We start from the raw sequence: 23,255 nt of genomic DNA, 5'->3' as shown, positions 1-23,255 counted from the left end.
TTCTCTCTGCCTCGTCCAGCAGCTCCCCAGCCCGACAGCAGCCCTCCCCTCTCTTAAATTCTCTGTTACCCCTCCCTGGACCAGACTCCACAGGTCCCCTGTGTTTTGGGGACCTGGTGGGGCTTTGAGCCAGGGCCAACCTGAGGCCTGGTCCTCCTTGAGCCCAGGAAGACACCTGCCCTCACACCGGCCAAAGCTCCAGCCTATGTCTTCGGAAGTTGCTCAGGTTGTCCCAAGATTCCCACTCCCACCCTCCTCCATTCTGAAAAACCTCTTCTACTTTCCAGAAGAGGTGTCTCTCGGGTCATCAGGGCCCCCTTCTCAACTAGGCAGCATTTCTGCGATTCTCAGTTTCCTTCCCGCCCTACACCTACTGCCCGCAGATACCCCCCAACAGACCACATGACTCCTTGTGTTTTCTTCTAATTGCTGTCACCCCCATCCTACAGCCCCCGACCCCCAGCCTCAGCTCATGACAAACGCCTGGAGAATACCCAGACCACCACCGCCCCCAGTCAAAATAGCTCATGAAAACTGGCCTTTCTACCACTACAGTTGCTGTTGGGACCACTTCCGCGGCATCTCCCAATTTTCTCAGCCACCGTCTGGGTTTCCTGCTGTCGCTCCACTCCTGGGCACACAGAGCAGGAATACTGCTCTGTTATTTCACTTGTCCATCAGGAGGGCAGCACTGCTGACTGGTGAGCCCCGGGTGGGGGGGGCGGGGCCACAGGAGGTCTAGGGAGTGGGACACCTGGGGGTAGCACTTTCATCTCTGCATCTTCAGCAGCTGGCCCGGAGCCTGGCTCGGAACAGCTGCTCATCATAGGTCGGATAAAAGAACTAACAAATGTCAATGGTCCTGGTGTGTAGTGTGCCCTGCAGTGCAGGTCCAGGTAACGCGGGGAAGCCGTATCACTATGAGCCTTTGCTGTTGTGACATGTGATTGCAGCGAACCCATCCGTACAAGTCCTAATCTCCGTCTGTAAGAGCAGCTTCATAGTGGGGGTGAAGAGCCTGGACCTAGGCGGGAATAGACTGTTTATCCTGTAGATGTCTTCTCTCCTCACCCTCGTCCCTTAAATTCAGAAGTTTTTGTGGGTCTGATTCTGTTATGTATTTGGGAGGGTCAGGTGTGCTTGGAAGGCTGAGATCAAAGAGGGGAAGAGAGATCATTGTTCCTTCCTGTCAGAACAAAAGACCTGCACAGCATTTCCATTTATCCCTGGGTCCCCAACCTTTTCTGGAGCTGCCTGCCCTGTCGGGGCCTGTCTCTCAAGGGCAAGGAAGAGCTCGCCAAGCTGAAGCCGATGTAGGGCTCAGCCTTTTCCAAGAAAAATGAGTCACTTCCAACTCTCACCCATCCCACCTTTTATCCATGGCAGCCAGCGGGCATCTGACCCTAAGGTCTGTCTTTTCCCGGAACTGCTGTGATGATGAAGCTTCAGGAGGTCGCCCAGTTCATCCCTTTGCCTTGAGGCAGGTGATCCCAAGCCAGCCTGGAATGTTACAAGGCCCTATCACTCCTTCTCGGATACGAGGGGAGAGTCATAACTCAGAAGTGGGTTGCTCGTCTACGCCTGGCCCTGTGCCTCTGGGGAAGCCGCTACGCTCCCGAACTTCAGTCTGGTCGGCTGTAAAGTGAAGCAATAGTAATACCCGTGGCCTCTGGGGTAGAACCGCCCATCCTCGTGAGGGACTGGCCCCAGGGTGGCCGGGCGTTCAGCACGCTGGGCGCTGCACACCACACCACAGGCGCTGCCCATTGTTGTGACGGACAAACACATTCAATGCTTTTCCCAGGCTGCCCACGGTTGGAAAACCACAAGTTCCTTGTTCTTTAAGAGCAACAGGCCAGTGGGGCTGTCAGGGATGCCGCCGAGGAGGACGGGCCCTGGGGTGCGGAGGCGCTGGCTACGACAAGGTGTGAACCTGGAAGGTTCAGCCCCACAGGCCAAGGGCAGGACGATGAGGTGGCCAGAGATGCAGCCCAGCGGAGCCCAGCCTCCCCAGCCAGCCTCGGGCAGTGGGGCTCCAAGGGCAGGAAGCAGGGCTTGAAGCCCAGCCCAAGGGGAACAAGGTAAGGGGTCTCTCCGGGCCTGGGGCTCAGGCCCTGGCTGCGTGGAAGAGGGAACCCAGGCCCGGGAGAGTCAGGTCTGGGTTCAAATCATGGCTTTGGCATCTACCAGCCACGCGTCCTTGGGAGACTTACCTCTGAACCCGTTTCTTCAGCCAGGCAGCTGCGATAGGTGACATGTACATAAAAGCAACTTCCTGATACACATGAGGAGTGCAATAAGGGATCGCAGGTTTCCGCCGGGCGTCCTCGGACCAAAGTAGGAGCAGAAAGATGAAGAGAGGGTGAGGCCCTCCGGGGAGATGAAGGAGAGAGAAGACCACTGGGCTGGGGATGAGGACGCCCGGCGTTCTGGGGGAAAAGTGCCCGCCGAGGAGGGGGTGCTGTCTCTGGTCAAGGGGCGTCATTAGGACCGTGGGCCACCACCATCTCGAGACATGATGACCAAGCTAGGCCCCAGTGTTTGGAAAACTCACAACCAGCAGACCCGTGGGACCTGCGACTGGTCTCCTCATCAACGAACTGGGTGCCTTGGGCTATGACTGTCCACTCCCCAGCCAGGTCTGAACATTTAACCCAAGAGGACAAGCATGGGGCTCTGTAAATGCCACTAGGAAAGAAGGCACCGGTGGGCTCTGGAGGCTTCCCCAGAGGGCGGGTGTGCAGGCAGCGGGAAGGCAGAGAGCCGGCCCAGAGGAGGGGCATCGGAGGCAGCCCCCCTCCCGCTGCATGCGGGGCTCAGCGCGGGTGCTGGCCGGCTCTCTGGATGGAGGGTTGAAGGCTCCTTAGCCCAAGGGTCATGAGACAAGCTGGCTCGTTCTCCTGGAGCTCGGTTGGTGAGTGGATGGGAGTCAGAGGACCCACACCCAGGGGTGCATCTGCCCCAGGCGAGTTCCACGGACAACCGGGGGCTGGGCTGCCCGCTGTGCCTCTGGGGGTTCTCTTCACCCCCGTGTGTGTGTGTGTGTGTGTGTGTGTGTGTGTGTGTGTGTCTGGGGGGTGTGTGTGGGAGGGGGTGTGTGGGGGTGTGTGGGGGTGTGTGTGTGTGTCTGGGGTATGTGTGTGTGTGTCTCTGTGTATGTCTGGGCTGTGTGTGTGTGTCTGTGGGGTGTGTGTGTCTGTGGGGGGGTGTGTGTCTGGGTGTGTGTGTGTGAGTCTGGGTGTGTGTGTCTGGGGTGTCTGTGTGTGTCTGGGGTGTGTGTGTGTGTCTCTGTGGGGTGTGTGTGTCTGGGTGTGTGTGTGTCTGGGGGGGTGTGTGTGTCTGTGTGTGTGTGTGTCTGGGTGTGTCTGGGTGCGTGTGTGTGTGTCTGGTGGGTGTGTGGGGTGTGTGTGTCTGGGTGTGTGTGTGTGTCTGGGGTGTGTGTGTGTGTCTGGGTGTGTGTGCATCTGGGTGTGTGTGTGTCTGGGTGTGTGTGCATCTGGGTGTGTGTCTGGGGGGGGGGTGTGTGTGTCTGGGGGGGGTGTGTCTGGGGGGGTGTGTCTGGCGGGTGTGCGGTGTGTGTGTGTGCGCACGCGCGCGCGCGTCCGTGTATGTGTGTGTCTGGGAGGACCCCCGGTCCTGGTGGGACGGTCTGGCCATAGAAGGCAGCCAACTTTGGGGGGAGGACCGTGTGTGCGTGGGCCTCCAGGGGCTTGTTGAAACGCACATTCCTGGACCCCCTCAGACACACGGAATCAGGATTTCCTGGGTGGACGTGTCCATTTTAATGACGCTCGCCAGGTGGTTTACATGTTCACTCAGGTGAAGGAAGCCTCCATCCCGGCCTCTGATTTATGTGGAAATCTCTCAGGACACGTCCGCTTCACAGCTGTACTTGTACTGAGGGCTGTGCAGACAAAGGACAGGTTACTTCTGCCCCGGACACCTTAGAAGGGCCCTCCTGGAGACAGCAGCTGGGTCACCGGGTCAGACTCAGGGGCAGGGAGCTAGGGCAGGGGGAGTTGGGGGAAAAGCAGGGGAGGGGTGCAGGGGTCTGGGTGACAAGGCTGGCTGCTCCTTGAGTTCTCCAGCAGGGCCTCGCTCAGCTCGGGGACAGGAGAATATGAAGTGAGCTCCAGAGAAAGACCTGGGGTCTGCTCTCAGCGTAGCCACTTATCCAGCCGCATGGTTTAGGCGGTTCATTTATTCAAGATGGGTGTCTCCTCACCTGGAAAAAGGAAGCTGGACTAAATCAGAGACGGGCCACCTGGACTGAACGCTACGTACATCTGGGGGCTGGACAAAGCAGCTGTGCTGGAGCCCGATTCCAGACCAATAAATTCAGAATCTCTGACATGGGACCTGGACACGAGGCTTTAGCTCCCAGCCACTGAAAAACGGTCCCTTTGATCTGAAATCTCTGATCCCCAGCAGGACAGAGGAGGGGGGAGAAGAGCTTGGTTTCTATTCACTCACTTCCCTCTCCCATTTACTTCAAGGTGAGACTCTGCTGGCTAAAAATGCTTGCATTACCACTGATACTAAAAGTACTTTGGCAACGCTTTGAGTTGCAAATGCACCAAGTTTTGACTCAGGGATGGGCTACAGGAAGCCCAGCATTTTCAAGAGGTGCTAAATTTCAGAGGCCTGTGCAACGCTGTGCAGTATGGTTGCTGTAGAGAAGAGGGTTGCAGAGGAGACGCCGAAATTCCCCCTTGGCTGATGGCCCTGAAATACTTGGTCACAGGCCTTCTGTCCAAGGCAGAAGAAGACACAGTTTTCCATTAACAGCAAGTTTTTTAATATAAAAGCAGAAATATTGGGTTGGCCAAAAAGTTCGTTCGGGTTTTTCCATGGCACCGAACAAACTTTTTGGCCAACCCAGTTCCTGGAGGCTTCAAGAAGATGAGTTTGTAACTAAAAGGAGAATTCTGTGGCTAGAAAACGTTTGAGTTCAACTCTTAGCTTTAAAAAGCCAGGTTATCTCAAGCTCCCAATGTCTGTATGTAATTAGAACATTACTAAGGGAGTAATACAATTGGTTGAACAAAAAATCCCACCTAATCTACTTTCCTAAGTCTTAACTCTTTTGCAGTAAATTCATTCAGCAAATCTTTGATCACCTTTAGCTAAATGATTTAGTTAGGGAACCCAAATCAAAATGAAAAAAATATGATACAGTGGAAAAGGACGTGGACTTCAGAGTCTGAAATATCTGAGATTAAATCCTGGCTTTGCCTCTAACTGCGTGAACTTGGACAAGTTTACCTAAGACTCCTCCGCCTCGGTTACTTCATTTTTGAAATGAGGATAACTGTCGACTTGCTTACTTCACGGACACGTTGAGAAGACTAAATGAGATCATTTATGTTCATGTGGTACCTGATACATCATAGGCATTGAAAACTTAGCAGTTCTAATTAAAATATTGGTATTTTCCCAATACACGTGTAATGAAGTTTCATATGTTATCTCCTCTACTTCTCAACAATGCAGTGAGCAAAATATTACTTGGTCCATTTCACAGAGGTTGCAACTGAGATGCCATCACTGGAACTTGAGTCTGGTCATCCAACTCCAAGTCCCACCCTCTTTCCATTGCCTTCTCTTGACCAGAGGTGGACATGCCATTTTAGTGAAGAGCCGGGTCAGTAGGTGCCCGTGGTGGCTGTCTCTGTCATTTGGGGAGATAGCAGATTATGAAACAAAGAGGTTGGAACATCTCTTAGGAAATGACTGAGGACCTCAAGTCACAGAAGAGGGGCACAGTGGATGCTCCATGTCAACTAATAATAACAAGTTCTAGACAATCCTGCATATCACCATATCTAATCCAAGCTCACAACGCGATGTTTCACTGGGGGCTTCTGGCTAAGATACCAGTTCATACGTACATGTGTGTGTGTGTGTATATATATTGTGTTAGTTTCTGGTGTACAGCAAAGTGATCCAGTTATACAGATACATATATATATTCTTTTTCATATATACTTTCGATGTAAAAACTTTAAAGACTAGTCTCCACAAGAAATTTTAAAAACATGTCAAATTTTATTAAGAACATCTCCAGCATTCAGAAACAGAGCAGAACAGGGACTTCCCTGGTGGCGCAGTGGTTAAGAATCCGCCTGCCAACGCAGGGGACACAGGTTCAAGTCCTGGTCCAGGAAGATCCCACATGCCGCAGAGCAACTAAGCCTGTGCGCCACAACTACTGAGCCCGTGCTCTAGAGCCCACAAGACACAACTACTGAAGCCCTTGCGCCTAGAGCCCATGCTCCACAACAAGAGAAGCCACTGCAATAAGAAGCCCGCGCATTGCAGTGAAGAGTAGCGCGCTTCCCCGTCAATGCAATTAGAGAAAGCCTGCACGCAGCAACAAAGACCCAACGCAGCCATAAATAAATAAACAAATTAAAAAAAAAAAGAAAAGTAAAGAAACAGAACAGAACAGATGACTTTGGGCATGAGGACACAGCCTACACCCAACATTTGCTTTATTTTCTATTATTAATGTATTTATTTTCTTTATTTTTTACATGAACATTTACATTTAAACAACCAGTGAACAATACCTGTTCTTGTAGCACAGACCTCCGCTTTAAAAATTCTGAACACACAAAGTGGTCCTGTATGCTGGTGAGAACCCTTGCGGGAAATTCTGCCCCATTAAGGACCCCTGATCCGGACAGCCCTAGTCCAAGGCTTCCTGGAGAAGCCTGCCGAGAAAGGGCATGTTTTCAATCTCAAAAATGATAAACAGAATGTTTAAAAATTGTAAAGGACACATGTAAATCAATTTGTTTAAAAAAAGCTAGAATTCCAGCTGAAAATGGGTAAAAGGCATACATGTATAATTTATATGCAAATGGCTTTTAAAAAAACTAGAAAACTCTTTAATCTCATTAGCAATCAAATATAGCTAAAATAGTTCCACATTAAAATAAGGTACTATTTTTCCCTATAAAATTAGCAAAAGATTTCTCCTTTTCAATGACTCTACCAAACACGGTTGAGAATGTGGCAGACCAGGTGATGTAACTTAGTACAACTTAGTAGACCTTTAGAAAAACAATTTGACAGAAGATATCAAGAGCCTTAAAAAAGTCAATATCTTTGGATCTAGTAATTCCATGCCTGGGAATCTATCCTAAGGAAATCATCTGCTATTCAGGGGGAAAAAAAAAAAAAAATATATATATATATATATATATATATATATATATATATATATATGGAAAAAATAATGGAAACCATCCAAATGGTCAGCAAAAGGGAGATGGTGAAAAAGCATTTTATAATCTCATATTATTTGGGCATTAAAAACATTATTCAGGTATTAAAAATAGGTTTATGAAGATTTTGAGATTAATCGGGGAATTCTCATTATGTTAAAAAAAGAAGTTTAAAAGGATGAGCACAATTATCAAATAATTAGAAAAATGATAGGAAAGAAATACATCCAATGCTACCACGAGTCATCCCTGAGGGGTGGGATTATGAGTGACTACTTTTCCTTCTTTCTGCTTTTGCATTTTCCAATTTTTTTCATTCCAAAAAAAGAAAAGAATTAAGGAAAGACACTTGGACTTTGGGGCTGAGAACAAACTTTGTCCAGTGATCCTGAATTTATCCTCTTCTCCCAAATTTTCACATCTGCAGAGTCACCAAATATAGTCAAGACTGAAAAAAGCACTTCAAAGTCGAGAGACATCAGTGCCCAGGAGAGGCCAAGGAGAGAAATAACTGGAGATCAATAGGCAAAGAACAAGGGAAACACTCACCAGCAAAAAACAAACACAAACAGAACCTTTCCTGGACGGTTGCCAGGCAGTTCCATCCTCCTGGGCCCAGCAGGCAAATGCTGGGCAGCTGACCTCGTATAATGGGGAAGATCTGGGATGGCCCTCTTTCACGCAGTGGGTGGACAGGCCGAGGGGGCCTTGGAAACCCCAGAATTTAGAACTGGGGCAGTGTGGGGTGGCCATGCCCTTGGCAAGTCCTTGACCTTCACCCATGTCCCTTATGCATCTCCAGTAGGCTGAGCTCCAGACTCAGGACTGTCTTGCAGCTGGATCCTTAGAAATCTAAGTCGTCTTGGCCAAAGCCATCTGTCCTGTCCATGGGGAGGGTTTTAAGCATCACTTCTGTGGAAGCGAGACTTTTCACTACCTTCTCAGCTTCTAAGTCAGAGCCTCCCTCTGTCCCCTGCTCTGGAGTCAGACCTTCATCTGTTCCTTGCTCTGGCATCCTCGAGCCTGAGGGGGCCCCATCTTGCTCAGAAGGGGAGCTTTCTGGACACGTGCCTGTGACTTTTGTCTCTGGATCAGGGACGCCCTTGGCCTCATCTTCAAGGCTCCTCGTGTGTCTGTCTGAAGGCTCATCTTCGGAGCTTTTCTGAGAGAGCCGAGAGCAGTTCCCCAGAGATGATGCGCTGGAGGACGAGAGGCCTGACCTTTGGCGGGGGGAGTCTGCACCTGGGGCCAGGGACGGCGTGGGCCTGCCCTCCTGGTCTGGGCTGCTGTTTCTAGAAGCCTCACGCGACTGGCGGTGTCCGAGGCCAAGCTGAGGGCGCGCTTCTCTCTTACCTTGATTTCCTCCTCCTGACTCTGCCTGTTGCTCCCCATCAGCTCCCTGGGCCTCTGCACTTTCTGCACCAGCGTTCTGTCCTCCTGGACTCGGGTCACCTCCTCCCGGGGTTTCACCCGCCCCAGTGTCCTCAGCCCCAGAGCCCACCTCCGGGTCTCCTTCCTCCCTGCCCACCCCCTGCTTCCCCCGCCCCACCCCGTCTGGGTAGCTGCCTACAAAGGGGTCTGTTTTCCTTTCTCTCTTCTCAGTAGTTGCCCCCTCCTCTTCCCCCCAGGGGGCTTCATCTCTGCTGAGGGTCTCGTGCCCCACCTCCACCCCGGGGCCCTGGCCTGATCCCAGCTCAGGGCCTCCGTCAGCTCCCCGGACAGGGTCCATCCCCGAGGGGTCCCTCTCGAGGGGCTCCATCCCCCTCTTTGCAGGGGCCGCCTCTGCGGTCTCCCCGTCCACATATCTTCCTTTCTTCTTCTGCAGAATTTGCTGCAGGTCAAAGGCCTCTCTGACGGGCGCACTGGCCGCCCGCACTGCGTCCCTCGGGGATGCAAGGGCCACTTTCTTCCTCATGCAGGCCTCGCAGGGACAGAACCCCTCCTCCTCAACCTGCTCCACGAGCCGGGTCCCCAGGACTCGTCTGAAGGTTGGCATGTCCTCCAGGGAGAAGGAGGGGGGCCCCCGGCCCCGCATGTGCTCGGAGGAAGCTGAGAGGTCACTCAGGCCCTGGAGGTGCTGCCTGTACTGCTTGGTCTGCAGGGGCGTCTCCCAGTGGGGGGCTTCCCTGGGTGTCCCCGGGGCCGTGCCCCCCGCCCGGCTCTGCACCTTGCAGAGCTCCTTCTCGACGTGGTCCTGGAGCCGCCGGCCCATGTCCTGCTGCAGCTCGGCCACCATCTGGTCCAGCAGGTCGTTGCTCTCCAGGCCCCAGCGGGCTTGGAGCTCGGCCGTGGCAGTGGCGAGGTGGGCCATGAAGGCCTTCTCCATGTTCTTCAGCAACTTGGACACCCAGAGGGGGTCAGGGTCCAGAGGCCCTCTGCGGGCTGTGGAAGTGCCCCTCTCCTCCGCCCCCTGGGTAAGCTTGGCCTGGGTTTGCCCACAGCCTGTCTCAGCTGCTGTGGACAACTTCTCCAAAGAAGGCTCAGCGTTGGGGCCACCTTGACTCCCGCTGGCGTCTGGGTCACTCTCCCTGAGGCTCTTAGGGCGCTCTGTCGGGCTCTCTCTCTTCCCTGGGGGGCTCAGCGTGGCCGAGGTGGGGTCTCCCTGCTCTTCCTGCAGGCTCTTGTCTTCCCTGGCACCCGCCCCATCCTGAGAGCCCGCCCCTGACGATTCTCGTCCTGTGATTCCTTCCTCTTCGGGAAACCCTTTAACACCCTCTTCTTGCAGTTCTGCTCTTTCTTTTTCCTCTTTTATTTCCTCTAATTGTACCCCCTCTTCTTGCATCGTGTTTTTAACACCTTGGTCCAGGTCACTGCCCAACGCCTGCTCCCCACTGTTTCTTTCGGCCCTGTCCTCACTGGAGGTACCACCAGCCTCGTAACCACTCAGCTGTTGGTTTCCCGGATCCTCTGGGTTCCCTGAGATTCTGGAATCAGGCCTCTGGCAGGGGATGCTTGAGGGCAGCCCCATCCTCTCAGGGACCAGGGCGCAGTCCACGGTGCAGGGCCCGTGGCCCTCCCCCGAGCCTCCGGAACCACTGCCAACATCCACACCAGAGGAGGATGTTGGCGTGAAGTCCTCAGCTGCAGCGTGGGACCCAAGGGCCGGCAGGGCCTGGCCCCAGCCTAGCTCCTGGAGGCCCGAGTCCAGCTCTCTGTGCCCAAGGCCACTCCCTGGCCACAGGGCCTGCAAGGTGCTCAGGAGCTCCTGGTACCGAGGAGAGTCTGTGAACCTCACTTTGCCAGCGGGAGATCCAAGGTCATCATCAAAGAAGCGGAGCCTGGCGAGACAGGTGACGAGGGCCTGGGCCGAGCGGCCGAGTCTCCTGCCCACTGAGCTGGACACTTCGGGCACACTGCTGGGCCGGCCTGGCCTGGATCCCATCAGCGCCTTCATGATGTGTATGGAGGAAGACACCCTGCTGGGAAGCACGCACTGGCCCATCGCACGGTCCACGGCCGCTCCTTTGCCTTTGCCGGCCTCCGTAGAGGCTTCTGAAACCCCACTGCAAGGCAGGCCCGCTCCTGACCTGGGACCAGCGCTGCCCGTCCCTGGGAGGGCTGCATCTGGTTCTGCTTTCTCACTGGCCGCCCCTTCCAGGGGCACTTGTCTGGCCTGCACTGACCCTTCCAGGCCCTCTGGGGGATATTGGTCAACAGGGTCCTCCTCGGGACCTTCCGGGCTGCGCCCAGCCAGGTCTTCGCCCTCGTCCGCCGTCTCGTATTTCACGGGCTCCTCCGAGATGTTGCTCAGCCACTCACGGACCACGGCTCCCGGGGAGGCTCGGGGCAGGGTGCCCAGAGTCACGCAGCCACCTTCCTTGTGCTCCTCCGGGTCTCCTCCACCCGAGACCTTCTCCTGGAACGTTCTCCCAAGCTTGGGACCGCGGTGGGAGCCACCCCTTCTCACGGCTCTGACTGCTCTCCCCACGGCCCCTCCCGGAGAGCCAGGGGGCCGAGGGCGCCGGATGTCCAGCTTTTCCTCCCCCGCCTCGGTCCCGCCCGGCTCCCCATCAGCACTGTGGGTGCCCTCGCTGCGGCTGAGGGTACGCGAAGGATGCTTCTTGCCCGAGGGCCGTGGCTTGCGAGGCACGGGACAGTACCCGCTGCACACCAAGCAGGCCTCAGAGAAGGGGCCCTGGCCGCCCCAAGACTGGGAGGCTGGCAGTGACTGCGTCTTCCCACCGGGGGACCCGAGGGCCGGGGATGCGCCCAGCTGCGAGCAGCAGCTGGCCCCGTGCACTCCCGGCCTCCCTCCCTCGGGCCACCCGACTGGCAGGGCCAAGGGCCAGGAAGGCTTGGGACTGTCACCCCCTGCCTTTTCACCCAGGCCATCAGCTTGCGAGTTGAAAGAGTCAGATGTGTTTGAAGGTGTGGGAGCTGGTGAACACGCCCTGAACTCAGGGTCCCCTTCGGTCTCAGCAGCGGGGGAAGTTGGGGGGTGGAAATTGGAAGCACAGTCAGAATGGCTCACAGGGGTGATGGGAATGCTGCTGAACCCTCGCGTGTCCCAGGAACAAAGAGAGGCGGAGAAGCAAGGCCCCGGGTCCCGGGAGGCCCAGCTCCCGCGGCTGTGTGGGCTTTCAGAAGGGCCAGGCGCTGGGCTGTCCGGGCGGGCCCTGCCTCTGCTGGGAGGCCCTGGCACTGGCCTGGACACAGGCAGGCCGAGTGGGCAGTGGGTGTCCTTTGGGTGGTGGTGCTGCCCGGGGCGGCCCCTCTGGGACCCGCGGCTGAGGACAGAAATGCTGGGTAAGGACAGGGTGCCGGCTCTGCTCTGCTGCTTCCTGCTCCTGCCTGGGGCTGACGCACAGGCAGAAGGTGGACGGTGGTCTCCTGCGTCCTCCCCAGAGGCTGCCCGGGGGTGTCCGGCACCCTGTCCACTCTCCTCTGCCCGTGAGCCCTCTTTCCTTACAGACGAGGGGCTCACAGTGGGGGAGCTGGGGCCTCCCCCCTGGGTGGCCCCCCAGGAAGTCACAGCCCAGCTCTTCTTGCTGGGGCGGCCCTGGTGCAGTTCACCCCTTTCACTGGACTCCTCGTGAGACCCGCCACTTGCCGAGGAGTCAGGAAAAGCGTCTGCCGGGCCTCGGGTCCCCGGTTTCAGGCAGCCACGGTGCTCCCTGCGGCCCGGCATTGCTCCCTCGCCTGTGCCCTCACCAGCCCCCGAGGCCAGACGTGGACCACAGCTGCCCACACCATCCTCCAGGGACCTGGAGCAGAAAGAAGAGTTGGTCTCAGAGCCTTCAGGGGCTCTGTCACTGGAGGAAGGGCTGGCGCTGTCTTTGCCCCTTCTTTTCCTGCTGGCGACCCCTTGGCTCCTGGGGGTCCTGGAGTGGGACTTCTGGGGCAGACCAGACCTCCTCTGAGAGGCTGTCTGCTCTCCCTGGGGGGCATAAAGGGGGTTCATCCAGATCTCATATCTAGACCCCGGCTGCCACCGGCCTCGGTCAAAGGCTCCCACACCTCCTGCCTCGCAGGGCCCCAGTCCCTGTGCCCCAGGCTCCGAGGGGTCCCTAGGGGGGCCACTCCACACACAGCCGAGGGGATCTGCCTCCCCCAGGACAGGGCCCTCCCCACTGGCCCTCCCAACCCTCCTGGACCACAGGAGCAGGTCCTCCCCCTGTAGGTGGAAGCGGACTTTCATCTCCACGGACAAGCTGCCGTCCTCGTTCACGCGCACGTTCTTCTCAATGTCTTCACCGGCTACCGACGGGCTGAGCTGGCCAGGTGTGCCCTGAGGGTTCCCGTCAGGAGCAGGGCACGTGCAGGCACTTTGCAGAGGCACCGAGGGGTCACCGAGCCCAGATCTCTCCGACAGCAAGGAGAACCGCCGCGGCCCGCTGCCTGGCCTGGACCGCGCATGGATCACGCTCTGCTTGGCTTTGGGCCCCCAGCTCCCTGGTGCACGATGACAAACAAGAGAAAAGAAGGAAAGATAGTGAGCTGCCGGAGAGCGCTTCGGGATGGAAGAGTCAAGGCCAGTCATGAGCCTTCCACGGTCTGTATACCCCTGCCACCTCCGCAACCAGCAGGAAGGACAGAAACCATGCTAGGACGAACATTCACGGAGCTGCCAGGGTGTGAACCAGCAGAGCCCAGCGAGGTGAGCTTGAAGTCCGAGTTCCGTCTCGACCCTGCCACTTCCTAGCTGTGCAGGCTTTGCCAGAAACTCTTTCCTGAGCTGTGAAATAAGAGTCATGGTATCTAACGGGTAGGTTTGTTTTGAGGATGTCAGGCAGCGCATGGAAAGCTTCCTGCAAAGTCGCTGGCGCAAAGCAGGTTCTCCACAGACAGTAGAGTTGGCTGCAGAGCGTCGGTGCCCAGAGCTAGATCCCAGCTCTGCTCACACCCACCCACGGCACAGGAAGCAAAAATCGATAAGCTGCTGCAGACACACCTGATTGTAACTGTAAACTGCTTTGCAATTATTAGTGATGATGTATCATCTTAACACTCATCAAGATTTGGGGTTGATAAATGGTTGCAAGGAAGGACCTGGACACAGGATAGCAGGTCGTGGTAGCTAAGCCTGCCCCTCAGCCACGAAAAAGAGAAGAAGAGGGGGTCACTGGGGATAAAAAGACACGATCCCGAGAGATAACGTAGCCCTTGGTACTTTCTCATTTCATCTCCTGAGCTAATGCTTGGCAAGAGGGAGGGGCCGGCAGAGGCTGAGCCTATGGCCGGTGGAAGAGCAGACCTCCTGAGTCCATCTGGGCAGGAGAAGGATTTGCTCAGTCCTGTTCCTCCATAAGCACCAGATGAGACTGGGGGCTCCTCCGGAGGAGGGGATGTGGCTGATGGGCCTTTGTACATCCAACATCCAGCATGATGCAATCACCGAAACCACTGCTGTCTTTCTCTTCATAGCTTTTCACAAAAGATATTATTTTGTTTACTCGCCAAAATTTGCCCGTTGTCATTCCAATAATTTTGCTTTTTGGGTTTTTGTTGTGGTGGTTGTCGTTGTTTAATAATGAAGGCTACCTCTGGCACCTGGATGGATGGCTGGTTGGCTGTATAGATTGATGGATGGATAGATGATCAATGGTTATCATTTGTTTTGGTCTGTTGGGTCCTCACGGTTGCCTAAGACAGTCATGACTCTTGAAAGACGCAAAGGCCGCATACCCATGGTTCACTGCCTCCATTAATGTCATGCCCACTATGGTTCTTAACAAAGTTATTTTAGATCCTAGAAGCTTAACGTTCAAGATCTCTTAATCCCTGTTTAAATACCAGACTCTCATCTCTCTCAGCCCAGCCAAATGTTCAACCTAGTTAAGGCTGATGGTGATGAGAAGGAGAAAGAGGCAAGAGAGACCCCCAAACAAATGGGGTGCCCCAGACCCGGAGCCAAAGGCAGGTTTTTTTAATTCTCTAGAAAGGATATCTGCCCAGCCCTACCAAACCACCATCCAGTGCAAATAAGGCTGGGGGGTCCTGCGGAACAAACTCACCGCTTTTCCTCCTTGAAGTCTGCCCAGATAAAGGTTCACTTCCATTTCTTCTGACATCTTCCACGGCCAGAGGTCTGAAGGGCTCGTGACTGGCACATACCAGCACCGAGGGGCTGTGTAGCAGACCCTTCAGAGAGTCCACCTGGGGAAGCAGAGTGTTGAGTCAGGAGGCGTGGTCTGCAGGACCCGCTTCTGTCCAGTGAGACATGGGTAGAGGAAGAATCCACTGTCGCTGGTCCCTTTCTTGATATTTGCACATCTTACCCCAGATTTCTGATCCAAGGGAAGAATCCCATTCACTCCTCAATACACCTCCATGACTGGCGGGGGGCTGAGGTCCTCCCACCATGATCTTTTTCTCTACCTACAGCCCTCCCTCCACCTGGTACGAGGCCGGTGGTTTAGAGGTTATTCTTGATACTCAGGTGGAAAAGACTTCAGGAAGACTTTGACTTGCTTCCCCGCCCACACTCCTCCCTCCGGAATGTGTATTTTTTAAAGCAACCATAACAGAAGGTCCAGGGCTCCCATATGGAGACCTGAGTCACTATCTCACACTTTTTCCAGGCAGAGTCCTCTCTTGGGTCTGATCTGTGCTTTCCAGTCTAATCTGAGCCCAGGGCCTCTGCTTCTGCCCCTAGTGGAGCAGAGAAAGACAAGGCACAGATGGCCTTTCTCTCCCTCCTCCAATGGTTCTCTAGGCTCCTGCCCGGACGCGTGGGTCATCCTCCCACCACCTACCCCTACCCCCCACCATCATGGCATCCCAGGCTGGGTCGTGCAGGCAACATCAGTGCTGGATTGCATTCCAGGAAGCAGGTCCCTGCTTTTAGAAAAATCTCACCTGGCCCCAAGGATCCTGCCTATCTGTTGATTTGCACAATTTATAGCATTACATTATAATTAGCGACATTGGGGGATTTCGTTCCATCTTTAAAGTACAGAATCTGTTCTTTTTCGTTTTCTCCAATTAGAAGGGTATGCTTACTAACAAGGAAATGAAAGAAAGGGCTCTTAAGATAGAGGGTATAAAGGTGGGATCGTGACTGAGCTGAAAGAGAATGGTACGGCACGGATGCAACTTTGGGGAGCAGGGGAATACGTCTCGATGGTAGGAGGGATGGTTCCATGGTTAGGTGGGGACGCGCTGCTGTAGCTGCTGTTATACATTTAAGTAGCGTGGCGTATACAGGTGTCAGTAGCTGTAGGACTAGACTGTGAGAGTTTATGTGGGTTAGATCAATCAACCTCCATCCTCCAGCCTGCCCATCTTGGGTTACATTCACGTTCAGCAAAACCCAGGAGGGCAAAAGTTACATCCACTAGCCTTCTTGCCAGTTAGGCCGGATGCCGATCGGGTTCCATCAGGTGGGTCAAGCCTGGGATGGCAAGCGAGGTAGACACTGTCTCTTCTTGCTTCTGGCTGTGTGTGGCTACAAAGCAAGTCTGTGGGCATCGGGAGGCGATGGCGCTCAGGCAGCAGTGGCTGGTGTCCCTGGGCATTAAGATGCAGCTGGGGCAGGTTGCCGACCCAGCTTTATAAGCTTCGGTTCCGCTACAGAGGGGTCCTTCTCAGCCCAGTCACAGTGGCTTGCAGCGGAGTTAGTAGCTTTCTGCAGGGTGCTGCGGGCCAACTTGGAGTTCGCTCCCGCAGCTTTCCAAAGATGCGAAAGTCCCCCCAGCGCCCTGCGGGAAATTGCTTTCTGCTTAAAGCACTTTGAGTCTTTTCTGTTTCCTACACTGAACTCTCACCAAAATAGGCTAAGAGGATTAGGTAAGAAAACAAAGTGTGCAAGGAACAGGTACTAAACACTTGCTAAATGGTAGCTGAAAATATGAAGAACAATTGCTTGTTTGATTAACTGACTGAACGTCTCCACTCTATTCACCTTTAATTAGTAGCAGGGCAATCAGTGCCTCTTTTAAAGGAATAACTTCCCAGTTCCACCTACGTGTTTTGAGCTGAGGTCCAGGGAACCTTTTAAGGAAATGTCATACCCGACAGCCTACCTTTTTCCCACCGGTTGTGTACACCTGCTTCACGGGAAAGTGCAGCAGGTCCGAGGCTTTGCTGAGAAAGGCCGTCAGGCTCCTGGTGTTCCTGTGACTGAGCACCGCTGTCTGCTGGTATCGAGGGTCGCCGTTCTTAACCAGCGTTATCCTCCTCGGGGCTCGGAGACTTTTGCAGGAAGAAGCCGTTCCAGGTGCCTCGCAGCAGCCTTCAAAACCCCGTGACTGCTGAGAAGGGCTTCTCCCCCGTGGCCGGCCCGGCCCGCTGGGGGTCTTGGGGGGCTTCTTATCGGAGCAGAGGTAGCAGCCGCCGTCTTGCAGCTGCTCCAGGGTGCTGAGGCCGTGCAGGCCCCGGGGCGTGGTGACGGAGCGCACCCCAAAGGAGAGCGGCACGCGCTGCGAGAGCTCGTCCATCAGGGCCCCGAAACTCCTGAAGGCGCGTCGGTGAACGGCCAGGCGAACCCCAGCAAACTGGGGATCCCCTCGCTTGAGGAAAGTGATCTTCTTGGCTGGCGTGACCTGGGTGACAGAGGGGGTCCGGGCCACAGAAGGCAGGAGGCGCTCGCGCTGTCCGGGGGCCTGGGCATCCCTCGGGGTGCCGTTCATGGTGTGGAGGACCAGGCAGCTGAAACGGATCGAAGGAAGAGGAAAGTCAGAGAGCGGGTCTGTGCCTTTCCTCCCCCTCGTTACAGAGGCGCTCCCCGCCCGCCCCAAACCTGCTCCACTCAAACCTGTAGAGGCAGGTTAATCCATTTTGATGAGTAGAAGGAAGGCCAAAGGTTTGGCAGGGGAGGATCTGAATTCAAATCCCACCCCTCACCCCCCATTTACTGGCTGTGTGATCCAGGAGGTTGATGACATAGTCTGTGTTTTGGTAACATGCAGCCGTATTGATCTGCGTAGTGGTTACAAGGATTCAATGACTTTACGCGCACAGAGCAAGCGTCAGTACATCTTTATTCCTCTCCTTTCTCTTGCTGTTTCTCTTACCCTCTTCTACCACCTTGAACTCCTTTGAATAGTGTAGAGTTTACCTCCTAAGGAGGTGGGTGAATAAGGGGACCTAAGAATACCGAACAAGTGGTCAGGAGACCCAGGCGCCCTGCCCTCCCTCTCAGAGCAAAGTGTCACGTGTGAACATGGGGGAGTCCAGGCTCTCTGCACTCACATCCTCCAGCAGCCAGGTGGGAGGGCCGGAGCAGAGTCCCTCGTCCCAAACCCTGAGGGTGGAGTGCAGACAAGGAGACTCGTAACTCAGAGAGGATGCCCACACTTGATGCCGTGCTTTTTTCTCCATTATACAGGGAGGTTTGCTTTAATAGAACAAGGATGCTTCCCTGCATCCCTCCAAAGTCTCTGGAAGATGAACCCTGTGGTGAGTACCACAGCCTGCTGCCACCAACGTGGGAGATAGGGCTGCAGGCCAGCTGTGCGGGGGCAAGGCCATTCGTCCAACTGTTCGCATGTGTTCCCGCCATGATGGAGGTCAAGGCCATTCGTCCAACCGTTCGCTTCTGTTCCCGCCGTGGTGGAGCCCCATCGCCTCATCTGGGACTCTTGCAAAAGCTGCAGGCTCTTCCTGCCCAGGTCACCACATGGCATTCTGTTCTGTGCACCGGCCAGCCAAGTTGTCCCAAAACCCTCTTCTCTCGGGACACTTCCAGAGCTCCAAGCCCCTCGGGTGGTTTGCAGTGTCCTCAGAAAAAGCCCAGGCCTTTACTGCACGATTCAAGGCCCTCTCCGCCCTGAGTCGCAGCTCCTGCCTTGTCCTGCAGGAATCCTCCGCTCTGCCCCAGCTGCCTGACTAGGGGGCCCTGCCTGCAGGGCGGCCCGCATTCTCTGCGCCCTGCCTCGGCTGTCCTCCTTTGTGGACGCTTCTCCAGCCCCCAAGTCCGGGGCAAGCCCCATTTTCAGCACGGCTCCCCAAGTTTCCCACACCCTATACCCTTCCTAGCCAACTACCCCAAGGCATGGGGCACAGAACCTGTACCCCCCGGGGCACCCAGCCCCCTGCTTGACACAGAGCAGGGGCCCAAGAAGTGCTGCTGACTGATGACACCCGTGCTTCACAGAGCCGCCCAGCAGAGCCCAGGCCTGCCAAGCGGCCGCCATGCACGCAGTCAGGATCAGACGAGGGGTCTCCCCTGATTACACGGGGTTCAGACTTGGCAGGACCCTCGTTGCTGCGCACACTGCAGGCGACGACGGTCTCCTCGGCCGCAGCCCAGCCAGCGCCCACGTCTCCCTTTTTACCTTTACTCACCATTTATCCCCATTCGTCTTCGGGGAAAGAACTCTGCTCTCATTTTTAAAATCTTGGTGCACAAGAGGGCTTATAATCTTCTCTCATCTCTGCACAAACTTTATAATTAGCTTCCTCAGCCTCCTGCCTCCCAGCTAATCCCTCTAAAGCCGGCCCAGCGCCGGTGCACATCCCCGCAGCTGCGCACGCTTCCTCCGGCGTGCCTTCCCGAGGGCTCCCTTTCTTCCCACTTGATTCGCAGTTTCTCTTTTGACCATGGGCATCCTTCTTGGCCCTAACCGAGGGACTGAGAGGGGAAGTAAGGTCACAGTGTCCCCTGCAGTCACCACGATATCCCCCAGCATCACGATGTCCCCAATGTCACTGTGTCCCCCTGTCACCATGTTCCCAGCATCACTGTGTCCTCCAATGTTTCTGTGACTCCCAGTGTCACCACGTCCCCCAATGTCACCGTGTTCTTTGTTGTCACTATGTTTGTTGTCCTTATAGTTCCACAAGTGTAATGGTGCCCCCAACATCACCATGTCCCCAATGTGACCATGCCCCCCAGTGTCACCATGTTCCTAGCATCACTCTGCTTCCCAGTGTCATGGTGTCTCTCAATATCACCATGTCCTTTATTTTCACCATGTCCCCCATACCCCCTTAGCATCACTGCATCCCTCAATGTTACTGCGTCCTTCAGTGTCGCCGTGTCCCCCAGTGTCACTATGTCTCCCGGCATCGCCGAGTCCCCCAGCGTCTCCGCTGTCTCCGAGGACAGCTCTTCCTCCCAGCCCACTTCTGAACAGACAGGGCCTCCCCAGGGCCCTCCCGGCAGCAGCTCTGCAGGGAGGGGAGAGACAGTGAAGGTAAAGCCCGTCTGGGCTCCCCCAGGACCCTGGCCAAAGTGTCTTGTGGCGACGATGCATTCAGAACCCTCAAGCGCTGACGGCCCCTTTCCTCTGTCGTTCCTCTAGCAAATAGCTTCTTTATGAACTGGAATTCTCAATCTCCAAGTGGATTTTTGAAATAAAAAGACAAATGTGACCCAAGGGATCTTAAGTACAAAAGATCAGGCGGACAGCAGCCGGGCTCCACCCCGAAGGCTCCTTCCCAGTGTGAGACCAAGCACACGACCCCAGAGAAGTGAGGGAAGCCACGGACCACCCCCTGCTGCTAACGTACCTGCACTCAGGTGACAGACAAGATTCCGCACATCGCTTCAGGTGGCTCGCTGATGTGCACACATACACACGCTTATGCAGAGACATACACATGTACACACAGACACATACATATACACACAGACACGCATACACACATGCACACACTCACTTACTTGCATATACACAGATATACACACACATGCACACACACAGACAAATTGGAAAACACTTAGGACCCAGGAGAAGAGCTGAAGGGGCAGGGCGGCCTGCTGTGTAGACTGTGCAAGGGGAGGGCACACAGGACCCCACGCGTCGCACGGCTTCTCGCGGGAAGGTGAGGGCACCACCTGACCTCCAGCCTCATCAGCAGAAACAAACAGCCTCTGCTTCACCTACCACCTCCTCCTGCAGCCACAGGGAAGGGAGAAGAAAATCGATTTTCTTTTTTCAAAGAGGCTTAATGAACTTTTGATTCTTTCACCTTCAGAATGACCTGGTCCCAGACCAGGGTAGTCATTCGTTTAATCACTCTTTCATTCACGCATTCACGTACCCAACAAAGATTTCTGAGCTTCTAATGTGTGTCAGGCTCTATGCTGGGTCCTGGAAATACAAAGATGACTGAGCCATAGCGCCCGTCTTCAAAAATGTCATATTCTAGTGTGGCAAGTAGGGACATTATTAAAATGTAGCATAAAACATGTTCTGAGATAGAGATAGAGATGTATTATATATACACAGGGTGTGACTGAAAGCAGGTTCAGGGGAATGCAAGTCAGGGAAGACTTCCTGAAGGAGGTGACGTGCTGCCTCCTGAGCAGAGACCTAAAGGACAACTTGGGGATTAGCCAGAGAAGGAGGGAGTTAGGACCGGCGTGGCAAATAGATACTGCCGTGGTGCTAACTCTGACCTGAGGGGTGGGCTGGAAGGAGGGGCGGAGGAGGTGCTGAGGCTTTCTTTGTGCCGCGTCATGTGGCACAGCTGCCATGGTGTCAGGACAGAGAAGGGCCACACAGTGCCTGACCTTCCCATCCTTGTTGTCCTCCTGGCATTCGAGGTGAGGGCATATGTGCAAAAGTGTGGTGGAAAAAGAAAGCTTGGGTATTCTGGAAGGGCTTTTGACTGGCGCACACAGTGCATCTGACAGGCTCTATTGAGGGGGCTGATGAATGCCCCTCGAGGATGGAACAGCACAGACAGTAAGATCAGCTTTGACCCCAGAAACTGCAATGGAAGAGCCCAGAACCCTTCCCCACTGAAGTCTGAGATGCTGGCAAAAGCAAACTCAGAGGGTTCCTACCTTAGATCCAAGAACGGGCAAGTAAGGAAGAGGGGGATGGTAACTGAGTCTGGCAAAAACAGAGGAGAAGTAAGAAGCAGGCATCGCTGCAGGCTAAGTTTACCTGGACTGCCCCAGTTGTAGCACTGAAGGGCCCAGTGCTGGGACCCCACCCTCCCCTCCACCTCCCATCCCCTGGTAAGTTCCCAGGATCAGGTGGGCCTCTTCCTGGCACTGCCTCCTGGCGCCGAGGCCGGGATAAGCTGGTTGCCTCGTGGAGCTGGATAAAGGCGTCACCACCAAGAATGGGAAACCAAGTCCGAAGGACCTGGCCGCACCCCTGGACGTACTAAGGCCTGAAACCAGCACCCAGACTGGAAAACTGGGCTCTTCGGATACACGAGCCCACAATTCTCAACTTAGCTTAATGGATTTGAGTTGGAGTTTCTGTCACCTGAATCAGAAAGGGACACAGATCCCGCAAGGCACAGCGCCAGTGAGTGCCCTGTCTTTCCCAGATTCAGTTAGGGAGGCCCCTGGGGGCGGGAGGGTGGAGCTCTGAGGCCCCTCCCAGATCCTCTCACCTTGTCCCTGGCGATGAGGTCAACTATCCCTTTCCTGCAAGCCCTGATGACGGAGGGGGGAGTATAACGTAAACCCTCAGAGGTGGGACAGAGGGTTACTGCTCAGCTGATATGCAAAGTTACGTATATTGGGTTTTTCCCTCGTTGCATCCCTCCTTTCAAAATCATGAGGTTTCTCTCCCTAAGCAGCAGTGGGAGGACTTGACCTTTTTTTTTTTTTTTTTTGCGGTACGCGGGCCTCTCACTGCAGCGGCCTCTCCCGCTGCGGAGCACAGACTCCGGACGCGCAGGCTCAGCGGCCATGGCTCACGGGCCCAGCCGCTCCGCGGCATGTGGGATCTTCCCGGACCGGGGCACGAACCCGCGTCCCCTGCATCGGCAGGCGGACTCTCGACCACTGCGCCACCAGGGAAGCCTGACTTGAGCTCTTACAAGACAAGATAGGTAGGATACCAGGCCTGGCCCATAAGGAGGGTGCATGCAGCTCTTCTTTACCACCTGTGAACGAGGTGAGCCACGTGATGGGGAACCCACTTCATAGGAGAGAGAAGACAACCCTTCCCCCATTAACACTCTCTATGGGGGAGGGGGTGGACAGCAAGAGAAGGTTCTGGAGGAAGTGGGGAGCCTGGCCCTTCCAGGTGCAAGGAAGTGTTCGGGAGAAGGGCAAAGAGAAGCCGGGGGCAGAGCTGGGGGACAGCACATGGGGTCTGCCTCCCAGCTTGGGGTCACAGTGGGGAGATTGGAGGTGGGAAATATCTAGATAAGGCGAGAGACACTCCAGCAGCAGACAGCGTCTGCCCAGCTGCGCCGTGACCAAGCTCTAAAGGAGACCTCCTTTCGGGACCCACACCCCACTCCCACTCGGGACAGGGCCTCAAGGTATGTTGGGCAGAGCAGATTGGAGGAGGCTCTGATTTCCGGATTTCCTAAGCCACCTGGGTTCTAATGGGGGGTGGACAGGACCAGGCAGGAGATCGGGGTCTGGCTGTCACGTGGTGGTGGGTGATCTCAGTCAGCATACAGACTGGGGGGCGAATCACTAGTGCAAAATAGGTCCCAGCCAAAGCCAGGCCCACAGCACCAAATCCTAGCAATGGTGGGACCGCTTTAGGGCAGCAAAGGATGGGGGAGGGTGCCAGGGGATTTCAGGAGGAAGAAAGTATAGGAGTCATCCCAGCTGTGTGTGGGTAGGGGAGGGAAGCGGAGAAAAACAGATTAAGGGGCAAAAGGAGAAAAAAATAGAATTCTCAGGAAATGCTCGAAAAGGTGACAGCCCTGGCG

The 23,255-nt window shown here is 55.1% G+C and overlaps 1 protein-coding gene across 1 annotated transcript; it reads right to left on the bottom strand.

Moving 5' to 3' along the window:
- Positions 1 to 8,377: 8,377 nt before the first annotated feature.
- On the bottom strand, positions 8,378 to 17,302 carry RP1L1 (RP1 like 1). Its single transcript, XM_019941404.2, has 5 exons — positions 16,697 to 17,302; positions 14,687 to 14,828; positions 8,896 to 13,124; positions 8,538 to 8,687; positions 8,378 to 8,431 (listed from the first exon to the last, which is right to left on the bottom strand). The coding sequence occupies exons 1-5, from the start codon at positions 17,300 to 17,302 to the stop codon at positions 8,378 to 8,380; spliced, it is 5,181 nt and encodes a 1,726-aa protein (XP_019796963.1).
- Between the last annotated feature and the right edge of the window lie 5,953 nt (positions 17,303 to 23,255).

Source organism: Tursiops truncatus, chromosome 6 (genome assembly GCF_011762595.2).
Source record: "Tursiops truncatus isolate mTurTru1 chromosome 6, mTurTru1.mat.Y, whole genome shotgun sequence".
Classification (NCBI taxonomy): domain Eukaryota; kingdom Metazoa; phylum Chordata; class Mammalia; order Artiodactyla; family Delphinidae; genus Tursiops; species Tursiops truncatus.
This window is presented reverse-complemented; position numbering and strand designations above follow the sequence as displayed.

Excerpts from the sequence above, each read along its gene's own strand:
- RP1L1 (XM_019941404.2), bottom strand. The coding sequence starts at position 17,302 with ATGAACGGCACCCCGAGGGATGCCCAGGCCCCCGGACAGCGCGAGCGC. Across the intron at positions 13,125-14,686 it reads GACTTCAAGGAGGAAAAGCG|GGAGCTGGGGGCCCAAAGCC; the intron begins GTGAGTTTGTTC and ends ATCGTGCACCAG. Across the intron at positions 8,688-8,895 it reads GCCAGGGCCCCGGGGTGGAG|GAGGTGACCCGAGTCCAGGA; the intron begins GTGGGGCACGAG and ends AAACCCCGGGAG.